At 42.0% G+C, this 12320-nt stretch overlaps 1 protein-coding gene across 5 annotated transcripts in view; it reads right to left on the reverse strand.

Moving 5' to 3' along the window:
• Positions 1-393: 393 nt before the first annotated feature.
• Positions 394-12320, reverse strand: part of USP37 (ubiquitin specific peptidase 37) — a 35948-nt gene continuing 24021 nt past the window's right edge. For all 5 annotated transcript variants that reach the window (XM_054209055.1, XM_054209057.1, XM_054209054.1 and 2 more), the window contains 7 exons: positions 12019-12271; positions 9484-9650; positions 7571-7631; positions 5236-5351; positions 4039-4108; positions 3520-3658; positions 394-2727 (listed from right to left, as the gene is read on the reverse strand). In XM_054209055.1, coding sequence (XP_054065030.1) covers positions 2640-2727; positions 3520-3658; positions 4039-4108; positions 5236-5351; positions 7571-7631; positions 9484-9650; positions 12019-12271 — 894 coding nt within the window. In that variant the 3' untranslated portion in view covers positions 394-2639. The remainder of the gene's footprint in view (positions 2728-3519; positions 3659-4038; positions 4109-5235; positions 5352-7570; positions 7632-9483; positions 9651-12018; positions 12272-12320) is intronic.

The following is a 12320-nucleotide window of genomic DNA, read 5'->3' on the forward strand; positions in this document are numbered from 1 at the left end:
CCACCAGGAAGGGATGGCCATACTGAATCCACTGCTAGGACAGCATGAGCAGTGGGAACGTTACAGCTCATCATCAGCATGCTCCTTGAGGATCGCAGCGTGTCCCTTGAGGATTGTACCCCCATCTTCCTCCCCGCCACTCTCCGACAGGGACACAGCTGGCTTCTGCAAGGAAGGGACTCCACGGACACTCCTGCCAGAGTGAAGGGGCAACTGAGCTGCCGTACACCAAGTGAAAAAAAAAAAGCTTAAATTAATTAACAGATGTCTGTGAATTCTTAATGGCTGGAATAATATTAAGAACTCTTCATAAAACAACGAACGCCGGTTTCAAGCATCAGCTTTCACACCTCGACCCAAACAAGAAGTGGTTTTAAACAAAAGTTAGCGCACTGAAAAGTCGGGCAATGTTTGCTTTTATTATAAATTAACTGGAGTGCAGCATCTTGGAAAAACAACCTTGCCACCCAAAAAAGCAGAGCTGACTTCTGATACTACAGGAATACTGGTTATTTACAGCACTAGCATAGGATGCACTTGGGGAAAACAGATTTGCCCTCTGGACGGAGCAGTCCCTTCATCACCTTCACAGGGGCAACCAGCAGAAAGGACAACTCCCACGTCACCGCCTCTTCCCATTGCCCAGAATTCTACCAAAATTAGTATCGACAATAGAAAAGTATAATGCTTTGTAATAAATTAACATATACACCCACCCGGGCTGCATCTTACAAGATCAACGCTCTGCCATGTTTATAACCGAGCGTTGGCTCCTAGCTCGGAAACCAGAAAGATGTCACCCTGACCAGGCCCACCCCGCTCATCCGACAACGTGGACTGGAAGGTCAGTCAGTCTTGTCACCACGCTGGGGTCCCCAGAGTACTTGGCGTGGGGAGGACGACCGGCGGCTGTCATTCATGGCTGCCCACAGAGGTGAGAAGAGGCCACTGAGGCAGCATCTCCCTTGCCAGCCCCCCAGGATCAACTCCAGTGTGGAAGTGCCCATGAAAGAGGGCACTTCCACATGCTGTCTCCTAAATCCATGGTTTTGTCTGCTTTGCTTCAGCTGGTTTATTCCTGAGAAACTCTTAACAATAGTTTAAAAAACCCAGAAGCTATCTTGACAGCAAAAAAAGGTGGCTTTTTTTTGTTTGTTTGTTTTTCTTAAAAGAAGTATTTCACCTCTCAAACTCAAGCTGCAAAAATCAGAACTAGAGGCCAAAACAAAAGCAACTACTCCGCTTAAAAGCAAGAATTTCTCTGAAATGAGACGTCTGCTCCTAAGTAAGGGCGAAGGTGCTGAAAAAATGAACTCCCTGGGCTTTACCCTCCCTGCTGAAACAAGCTATAGAAGGAGAATCATGCCTCTAAATCCAATAAAATGCAACACTTCTTCCTAACAGTGTTCTGTTAATGCAGAATATGGGCTTTCTGAAAGCTTTCCACCTGGTTTAGTTTCACAGTTTGAGCACTCTGCACTCCTCAGGAAGGAGAACAGAGGCAAAGCTGCAGTAAAAACCCTCTTGCCCTGGGATACGGGAAGACCAAGGCAAGACCATGACGGCTCAATCAAAGGGCGATTCAAGTGCCAAGCGCTATTCTGCAGGCCCTTTTCCCACCGTTCCCGTTTCACAGTGACCCAGGCCTGCATGGAAAGGGCAACGCTAGAACGCTCTTTCCCTCTCGGAAGATGACAAAGCGGCCATTGCTTCACCTCTGGCTACTGCTCTCAGCCTGCTCCAGGCATTCTCCTGCCCCCAGAGTTACATCGAAGCAGCCCCAAGCGATCAAACTTCAGCGCGAAATACTGCGCGCACCCAGAGAGAGACATCTCCTCTCCAAACGGTACTCATGCCACAACCTTATGAAGAAAATGCAATCAAATAATAGAACTTGTAAAACAAAAGAAATCACATATATAATCTCACATCTAAAGGAGGATGACAGTGAATGGTGTAAAAAAAAAAAAAAAAAAACCAAAACAACCCGACAAAGCTGCCACCAGGTATGCAATACATTCTACAGCACCGACAGTTTGTTTCCTGGAACCGTATGTAAATAGCGGAGCGCTTACAAACCCATGAATGTCAAAACGCATCAGCTTGAGTGATTCCAAAACGCCTGTCAGCGAGATGACCGGCAAGAGCGTACTCAGTGATCCGGGTTTCCAGTGAATATTACTAACACAACACACGCCAGGTTACAGAATCTATTGCTTAAATTGCTCTTGGAGGAGAAGAAAAAAAAAAAGCCAAGTGATATGTAAATCTTCGCCACTCACGTCTTACAGGTGAATGGAATTTTAAAGTCGAGTCTCTTTTTGCACTTTTTTATTTTATTTAAATCAGTTTATGAGCAGCTGTAGTCTTGTGGCTTGATGCAACTCTTTAAGGCTCCATGCTGACAGAATTATTTGAGGAACAAATAAAAACTTCACCACAGGAGGATCGCTCTGGGATGTCAAGGTTTAAACGCATGGTTCAGGCCCAGGACTTGCACAGATGGTTCAACAAACCGAGCGTCCCATATTTCTACCTTTTGTCTCTTGTTTTGGCCCTGAGCTGTTTGTTACTCCTGCGTGTCTGGCACAAGTTCAGAACCTTCCTTGTTCCTCAGGAGGAACAAGGTGTTTTACTCTTCACAGAGGCTGACGAACCGATCTTCCTACTTCCGTGCTAAGTGGCTGTGCATTTTTTTCTGTTTCTAGTAACTCATCGAAGATATCCCTAGGACAGAGAGAAAAAACAATAGTGAAACTTATGTACAACAAGCTGCTACATAAGACAGCCCTGAGGGAATCGGCAACTGGATTTAATCCACAAATGCAAGCGTCACGGATCCTGTCAGAGAAGGTGTCTTATCTGGCATCTCTAAGCAAGGCTCCTTGAATCCTAAAGCACCTTTTTTTTCATTTATTACAATGAATAAGGTCAGTGGTAAGCCTCAGAGAACAGTAACAATAGTGAAAATAAGTCCCGATCAGAAGCAACACAAGACAGTCTGTAACATCCTTTATTAGAGCAACCAGTAAAGACAGAAGAAGGGGCCACACTGAGGTACAAAACCCCTTCTTCAGTTCTGTGCGCCTGAAAAGATATCACTTCTACCTAACAAAGCTCATCTTGCCCCTGTCCTGAGACGACCACGGCTGCAACAACACAACCAGCAGGAGCAGGGATAAAGGAATTTACAAATAGCACAGCACTTACGGAAAAAACCCAAGCTCCATTATGATTCTTAGTCTAATGAGTGCATAGCTGAGACACTGAATCCCCTTCTTAAAAGATGGTTTAATGCATCTTGTTAAAACCCTATGTATTAGTGACATACAATTCCAGCCTCTGAACGCAGTGCACTTCAATTTTGTCATTCTTGCAGATAATTCTGACTAAGATTTCTTCTGACAAATACATGGAGATACTTTTCAACCCAGCAAAGAGGACTAGAGGAAGAAGAGACGCCCACTTCCTGACAAACAGCAGGTAACCACCAGCACCAAAATTCCCTGAGACACCTACTTGTGCATGTAGAAGAAGATATAACCGCTTCGGTCTCTGTCACACTGAACGGTGGCCTCTAGAGTTCTAGACACTTCCAAGTCATTGTAGGTGAACCAGGACTGCTTCTTGATATCATAGACATCACTGATATAATGACCTTAAAAACAGAGAACGCACCATTCTTTTCATGCTGCAGTTCAACCAGGAAGCTGGTTAGCTATATACCCTGCTCCAGTGAGCCGTGTCAGATTTAAATACTAAAACACCCTTAAGATCCTGGTCCCTCCACCCTTCCTGGTCAACGAGCCAGTAACAAGCACAAGCAATCACACAGACCCCATAAGCTGTACTTCATCCACATGCCACAGTTAGGCACTGTGACATCCTCAACCTGCTCCCCCCAACTGCAAGCCACAATGGAAGACTTGCTTTGCTGCCTGAATTTTTCTCTGCAAATAATCCTACTATGGTAATTCTGCATTACAGATTTTTTTTAAACTAGATAAGAGATGAAGAATAAAATATAGTATCTTTTACCTGAAGATGATGTACTTCCGATATGGCTGACGATGCTGATGAGACGATAGGAGTGAGGAAGCTCTCCTGTCTGAAAACAAACTCCAATTAAAGCTTTTAGGCGTTCACTTTTGTCCCACATAGTTTACAGACAAGGTGATTTATACCCAAGATAACAGCTTTGGCTACTATATTCCAAGTTGCAACCCAATCAAGGGTTACAGAAACAGACACCCTGGTTCAGACCAAACAGAGAATCCTTCCAGAAGTGGGAAAAAGCCTCCCATCCTATTTAATCTTGCAGCCAGCCAGTGAAAATGCAAAGGAGCCGCTCTGACCTCAGAACAGCTGCTGACACGAGCACTACACTGAGAAGTTTTCTAAACAACCATTTCCTGAGTGACTTCCACTGATGTCAGAATTAATCCACCAAATAAACATAGAAAAGCAAAAAGGGCACACCAGGCTTACTTCTGCAATATCAAAGAAATACCCTTGATAGTGGTACACAGATTTAACAGCTAATACCAGATATGCAGCCCAGATTCTCTTGTCCTGCACCTGTAATGTCAGCAGACAATGCCTTCTTTGCATGCAGGAAACATACTCTCTCTGTTCACTGACAATAAAACTAAACAACGATGATTGGTTTTTGACAATTATTTTTCAATCCTCTCTGACCAGGAAGTGTTATTGATATGATTCACTGACAATACTCTTAAAATCTAACTCTTGGTTTAACGGTAAGGAAATTGGCAAAGAACTGTAAGAAAATAAAAACTGCTCAAGGAAACTCCAATTATTTAACTTTTTCCACTCTATACAGTATTCCTTCCACTGAGGCAAGCAGGCAACTTTCACAACCCTGCTGCGTGGACTCTGAGTGTGCTAGCAGCTGGCAGCGCAGCCTAGGTTACAGTTACATTTCACCTAATGGGAATAAGGTCTTGCTACAACTTCTCAGTTGTGTTGGTGCAGGATCTAGAAGCCCATGGCACTGCAACTAAAACACCACGCTGGCTGAAGTCCTCTCTCTCTGTAAGTAAAAATTTCACAATAGGACAGACTCTCAAGGATAGAAATTTTCTATCTTTTCACTTTTGAACATAAAAGATCTTTCCAGACTCCACAAACGCTCTGCAAAACTACCTCCAACACTAAGCTGATGGTAAAGAAGGGGTATACTTCTCAGCTGGCTTTTGAAATCATAGATCACACCTCAGCATTTCTTTTTAGCTCTTCTGCTTCAGCTTCTGAATACTCCATGTCAAGAACATCCTCATTCCCAGAGTCTTCATCAGAACCAACGCTGTCCAGTAGGGAGCTGTTGAACTCTAGATACATGGAAACAACGTGTGAGAAGCCGTGGCACACGCAGGAATTCAAAACAGGTTGAGGTATATCTACCCACATAAACAAACACAATAAAATGCTAATGTTTCAAGCTTCCTTTCCAAGGAAAGCAGGAGATGTTGGAATTTCCAAATAAAAACTCTGCCTCCCTTCCCCAACTTGTCAGAGCAATAGTTAAGAAAAGTATCTTGGATTAGAGAATTAATTTTAGCATCATCTCTCTGATACATTTACAAAAGGACACTATGGCAATGACAGCTGGGTGATAAAAGAGCATTTAAACACCCAGTTCGCTTCAGAGCGCTGGTGGTCTGCAGCCAGAACCGACATTAGAAGTACAGCCAGCCTGGCCAGCGAACTGTAAGTTCCTGCAATGAGAAGCTATGAATTACAGTTTTAACTGTAAGTTGCATTAACAAAGTGCATTTTTCAATTAAAACTGGCATCAAAATGCTACTGCTGGCAGCAGGCATCTTTTCATTGTTTTCAATGGTAAGAAGGCCGCTCACCGCAGGAACTTCCAGTTTGCTTGGCTGAGCAAAATGCAGGCAGCTTTCTGTAAAGAGCCGGAAGGCACCACTGCTCCCTGTACACACTGTTCCAAACTTCCTGGGATTCTGCAGCTACCCGACTCATTTAAGATTTTGTACAGTTCTCATCATGAGAAGTAGCTACGCTTTCACCAGCTAAATTAAAGCTATGAAGTCGTGGGTGGATGAGAAGTTAAGATTAACAGGACACTGCTCAGGATATTTTTTTGTTTTGTTTTCTTACAGAGACTATCACACCAGTTATGATGGAGACGTTTTGTCAAAGACATTCTCAAACTGCTTGCCCTGTTAAATCATCAGACGCTGGATTAGTATAATCTTCTCGGGAAATTTATAGATGAATCCCTTTAACTGAGAATATTTTACTGCTGGTTTCCACACTTTATTCGGGCTGTTGTAAGCCCGAATTCTTACTGTTGTAAGACTACAGCAAAGAAATGCAGCCATTTAGGTAGGTCTCTGCATGAAGCACTTGCCATGGGTATTGCTAAATGCCACTAATGCCACTTCACCAATGGTCCTCAGATGACTAGTGGCTCTTTGATTGCAGCACCACTGGGAACCTTTCTAAGACAAATACTAACAGCTATACGTTCAGGATTATTAGCACCTCCTTGAACAACTGCTGGCTGATGCTTTACAAATGACACAGTAGCAAGTTGAGGAGCACAAGGTAATGCTCATGTTTAAGTAAAGCAACTGCAAATCAAGGAGGAGTAAAGACTTCAGTGATGAACTCTTCCCGGCCATGAATCAGGGAAGATCTAAGAGGGACTGGGCACTGGCAGAGCTCATCAGGGGACAACTCAGGCTCAGGGATGTCTAAGTGGCATTCGACATCTCTTCAGAAGCAGACACAGGCTCATCCAGTAATATCTGAGGGCCTTTAAAGGTGTTTGAGCAACTACAAGTACCTTAACACAATACTTCGTTACCCTTCCCTCTCCTTTGGAGCAGGAATTTTCTCTCGGTTATGCTTTGCTCTGCCAGGTTGTATGAAATCACTCACATGCCAGGCTCACACAAATGTTAAACAGTGCCCGAGGCTCATCACACTGGCTGCATTTGGGAAAGACGGACAGTGTACTTTAGGTTTCTTTTTTCACCTCCAACAGCTATAGCTTGCAGTGAGGTCTGTCTCCCTCCCATCCTGTATCAGACAGGTAGAGCACTTACTCATTTTTCTGGGCAAGGCCAGTGCATTCATTAATCAGCGCTAAAATATTGGTGGAAGTAAGAAATAACCCTTATGCTCTGACTACAGCCATTACCAGCATGTCGGCTTTTGCTGGGAATGCAAAATTTCAACATCCATTTTCCTATATATAATATAATAATTATACATAATGCATTTAATATCCTATAAATATAATACTACATATATAATTATATATTTGCTTATATATAAAAATGATATTAAAAACTCAAGAGACTGAAATAAGTCATTTTTCCTATTAAGTTTTTCCTGGCATTGGCTTTCACAACCACGAGCAAGAAAAGCTGACCTGCGCAAAGCCAAACACAACAAAGCACACAGCAAAAGAGCATGAAATCCCAGCTGTCTTACAGACATTTGGGAGCTGCACTCATACATACAGATCTATTTTCCCTCAAAAGCAACGTTCTGGAAGAAGTTAAGTAAGTTTCACCTTGTAGACTCAATTCCGTGGCTCGTTTAAGGTCATCATCCTCTTTTTGTTCTCGTGCCTCCTGATGGGAAGAGAACAAAACTTAGCTCATTGAGACACTTCACTGTTTAAAATTCTTGTGGTGCTCTTTTTCCATTGAAACTGTCCTGCTCTGGTTTCTACAACAAACCTGACATTGTAAATTAAAGGTTCTGTGTGAAGGAATGTTTGCAACCAGCGAGAGTCCAATGTTCCCGTGCAACAGAACCTGGGACAAACCTTCATTAAGGCTCCTCAAAGCTCCTGAAATTTGGTATGCAGCAGAGCGAGTCTCTAGTAACACCGAAGGCTCTCTCTAGATCATTAATTTGAAAAGCATCTGAATGAATTTGTAACCCTTCACTAAGGAAAGCTGTCACTTACACACAAAGCTCCTCACACTTCAGCAAAATTTAGACTACTTCTGCCCAAAGCCAGCTCAGGACAGAGTCGTTAAATCCTGTCAGATTTTATTATTTTTAAGGCCTTTGGAAGTAGAGCCAGTGGTTCTACGTAACAGGTGTACTTCACAAAGGCAGAATGCAAAAAAAGACACCACTAAACAACCAGGTATTAAAAATATTACCATGAACAAGTAGCAAAGAAACCTCAAGTCAACAAACCCGTCTAATCTTTGGATAATATCATGCCCCTGTTCCTCCCACCACTCTTGAAAGCTCAGAGCTACAGCAAGCCAGTCAATAATATTTAATGAGCTGGCTTCTTAATTCAGGGCTTGAATGCTTTCGGTGCACCTGAACACAGAACCCTAACTCCGTATTTCAAATCAAGATAACCACAGCTACTGCATTTCCATGCATGAATCATTAGAAGAGCAGATTTTCACTTCAGAACTGTAGCAGAACAACACTCAAAGGGCAGTTTTACATTATTAGCATGAGGCCTTTTATCTTACTATTTCTAAAGCATTTGGGAGTCTTTGTTAAACTACTCGGCATCGCTGAATCAAAGCTACATCTGGCACGGAACATACCAAGCAGCACCTCATAATGAGTAATGGGAGAGAAAAATCCAAGAGCCATGGAAACATCAGCTCTCATAAGGAAAACCACGACAGCTTTAGTATTAATAGAGAGCAGACAAGGGCACCTATTTAAAGAAAGACCTGGCTAAGCACTTGCTTCACTCTCAGTGGCTCAGTTAAACTTGCAGAAATCAGTTACAGGTCTTGAAATTCAAGTGCAACACGGATGGTCAGCACACAATCTGATATCCCAATTCTTTCCAAGTCTAATTTAGAGGACTTGTTTTCAATTAAATTATTTGTCATCTTTTTTCCAACTTACTAACAGGGAAGGATCCCGTAAATGCTCGTTTTCTATATTCTTCAGTAAGCATCTCCTACTTGCTAGTACCAGAAGCAAGACACTGGGATAGACAGATCTTTAACCTGCCCTGGCATGGCCGATCTTAGCTTTTGCTTTGAAACCTGCCTCTGTCACTTTGAGTCTTGACGTGACACGCTGCAAGAAGGAACTGCCAGGGAAGCTAAAGGTGGGCTTGGTTCTTGGTGACAGAAGCTAAAGGCGGGCTTGGTTCTTGGTGACAGACAGTAAGAGTTTAGTTCATTTTATCATCGTTTTACATAATGTTACAAGCCAATGCATAAGTGTGCACAGAAAGCTTTGAGAAATCTGCAGGTCTGTGATGTGATATATGGTTTCCGAAGCACATACAAAATGTGCCCAGACGTATCCAGTGCCATCACTCTACTGACACCAGAGCTAGAAGAAATGCAAACCTTTTTTCATCTGGTTCTCTCAAAAACCAGCAGAATCCCTTTGCAGTTATTGACCAAACACAAGTTTTTCCTTTAGCCATGAGGTTTCCAGTGTTGGGGAAGACAATTCAAGGAAGCAAGCTTTATTTCTTACTTGCTCTTGAAGGCTTTGAGCCAGTGCCTGCTGAAGTTCTTGTTCTTCCCTCTCTCTCTCCATATCGTACTGCTGCAGCCAGTCAACCTCCCCCTGGGAGCCTTCCGGAGTTTTATTTTCCTTATTCTCATCAAAATCTTTAGTTATCTCAGTGAAATTGGCAGGACCTGAGGAATCAGAAAGTACAGTCATGCTTTTCTGGGTCTTCTGTTTGTTACCAGCTAAATCATCTTTAAATTACCACAATCCTTGCAGCACAGTGACATCTATTGACAGGGAGAGCCTCACCAGCCATGAAAAACCACACAAGAGTTGAATGGAAAAAAATTCCAAAGCACAGCCTTATACTTATTTTAACTGGTGTAAGATGAACCATTTGATTAATCCCTGAACTCGTTCTCTTCTTAGCCTTTTATGTTCACTCAGAAACAGCAACATTAACTAAAGGAAGATGCCACACACCACTAGGTTTCTGCATCCACGAAGCTGACACTTGAATTTCTCTAGAAGCAACCATGGATTATAAAAATTTGCATTGCAGATTATACCTCAGAGTACTACAGACGAAGCCACAATTAAAGTCAAATCATATGTAAGATGGAGCGAAGCACAAATCTCAGGCGCTGTTTAAATTTGTTAGTTTTTTGCTTCAGGTGAAGAGCCTCTATCTTGTGAACACTATCTACAGCTTTAAAAGTGCAAGAAGATTATAACTCTTCAGTTCACCTTTAAAGTGAATACCATGGCAGAAGTATTTTACAGAACTTCCGGAACGAGCATTCATTCAACCACTGCATACATCTCCTGCAGTTGCAGGACAATGATTCTCCCATTTACTTGCAGCTGAAAAAGAGTCAGGACCTGCTCCAACAGCTATCGTGCAACAACATGTGAAACTTTATAGTTTTGCCCTATGCAGACTTAGACATCTGCTTATTAGTTATTAGCAAGGATTATACAAGGCAGTCTCAGTATCTGTGACCTGTTAAACACAAGATCACCAGAACCAGCCATATAATCCACCAGTCTAATCCTCTTAAGATGAAAAACAAAACAGAATTTATTACATGACCTTTGAAAACTTCCAATGTAAGAAGAAATACTCAATTGATTCACACAACTGTTATCTGAGGATCATGTATCAAAAAAGACATCTTCTGTCTTATCTAAATTAGCCTTTTTTGAAAGCACCACAAACTATTCAGTGTTTACAAAAAAAATATTATTACTAGCGGTAACAAGAAATGGACCAAGTTAAATCCATCATGTTTAGAAGCATCTTGTCTGATATAGTTTTGCAATTAAGTTTCCTTTAAATAGAACATAGGATTGTGAACTCGTGCCATGTTACATTCAGCTACCATAACTGGTAATTCAACATACACAAATACGTATCTCATCAGAATGCCAAAATCCATGCTTTGACTAGTACTTGGGTTTTTTTGGTCATACACAGTCAAATACAGAAACTTTTACTAAACACATGCTTTTTGCTGAAGTGTCACAATAGAGCCTTCAAATAATGACATTATACTTTCCAAAGAAAACCTGGAGAGAGATACATTTACGTGGCCACACTCTCACAACTCTCTTTCACACAGTCATAAGCAACACCAGTGTATATAAAGGAGGGCACAAACAAGGCTGACCACACACTTAGTTTTCTTCTACGCTGTCTTCAACATGAAAACTGTCAAGAGCTGTCTATTGAAATAAGCGTGATTTTTGGTAAGGGGGGTGGGGGCGTTGCTAGTATTTAACCTCCTGGCTCTTAGAGGAGGAGAGCATATTGTTGGCCTGTTTTTCCAGGCCTAGTAGAATTAAGAATTTGACTGAAAGCATATAGCACACAACAAGTGATAAACACTTAAATTTTCTTTAGCGAACTAAAGGAAGACTCAGTTTTCCCCACACTGAGATCAAACAGGCTCCTTCTTGTACTTAACTGTGGCTTTGGGTCAGAGACCATAATTCACATGCGGAGTCTCTTATGCTCAAGGGTCTACTCTCACACAAAGTATTAGAAAAACTTACAGAGATAGAGCTAAATTAATTAGTAACTAGTGACAAAACAACTGTGTTTATGGAAGCATTCTAGTTTTGCATCATTCTTGCACTCCAGCGATATGAACACTGCTACTGCGCTGCCTAGGCTGCAACAGCTACAGAAATGAAAACCTGTTCCGATTATGGAAGATTAAGTTCCAGACACTGCAAAATCTTAGTAAATTGAATCATCTGGTATGTGAACCAGTGGAAGCATGTGTTAATCCAGAGAGAAAAAAATGGAAATTAACTCTGAAGATGACCTTACCTTTATCAGAGAGGTGACAGACATACAAGAAAATACATTTTCACAGCTCAATGAATTAAATGCTTTATACACAGGGAAACTGTAAGAAAGCTCTGGGGAAGTCAGGCAGTTTCAGCAGTGCGTTTGCACCCAGATTCTGCCACCATACATTACTAACTTGCTGCTGTCAGTAACCCGCTTTAGCTCACTATAGTCCAATTAAGATGGTTACTTTGCCTTACCTGAGTCTAATGTGGCTTTGGGTTTCTCCATCTCCATACATTCCAGGTTTTCCGGCAATTCCTGAATTTCATCATCTCCAAAACCAGTGTCTGGGCTGCTTGTGGGCTTATCTTCATCATGGCTCAAAGACAGAGAAGCTTCCCTTTTGCTAATCTCTAAGACAGCTGCTAGCAGCTCATCTTCGCTCATCCCATCAAAACCAGTATTACCCAGCTCAGGTTTATCGCCTTCCATTTTACTTCTTTTTGAACCCTGGAGATGAATGGAGTTATGATTAAGTGCTTGAATAAACAGGTACATA

Source organism: Rissa tridactyla, chromosome 7 (genome assembly GCF_028500815.1).
Source record: "Rissa tridactyla isolate bRisTri1 chromosome 7, bRisTri1.patW.cur.20221130, whole genome shotgun sequence".
NCBI lineage: Eukaryota > Metazoa > Chordata > Aves > Charadriiformes > Laridae > Rissa > Rissa tridactyla.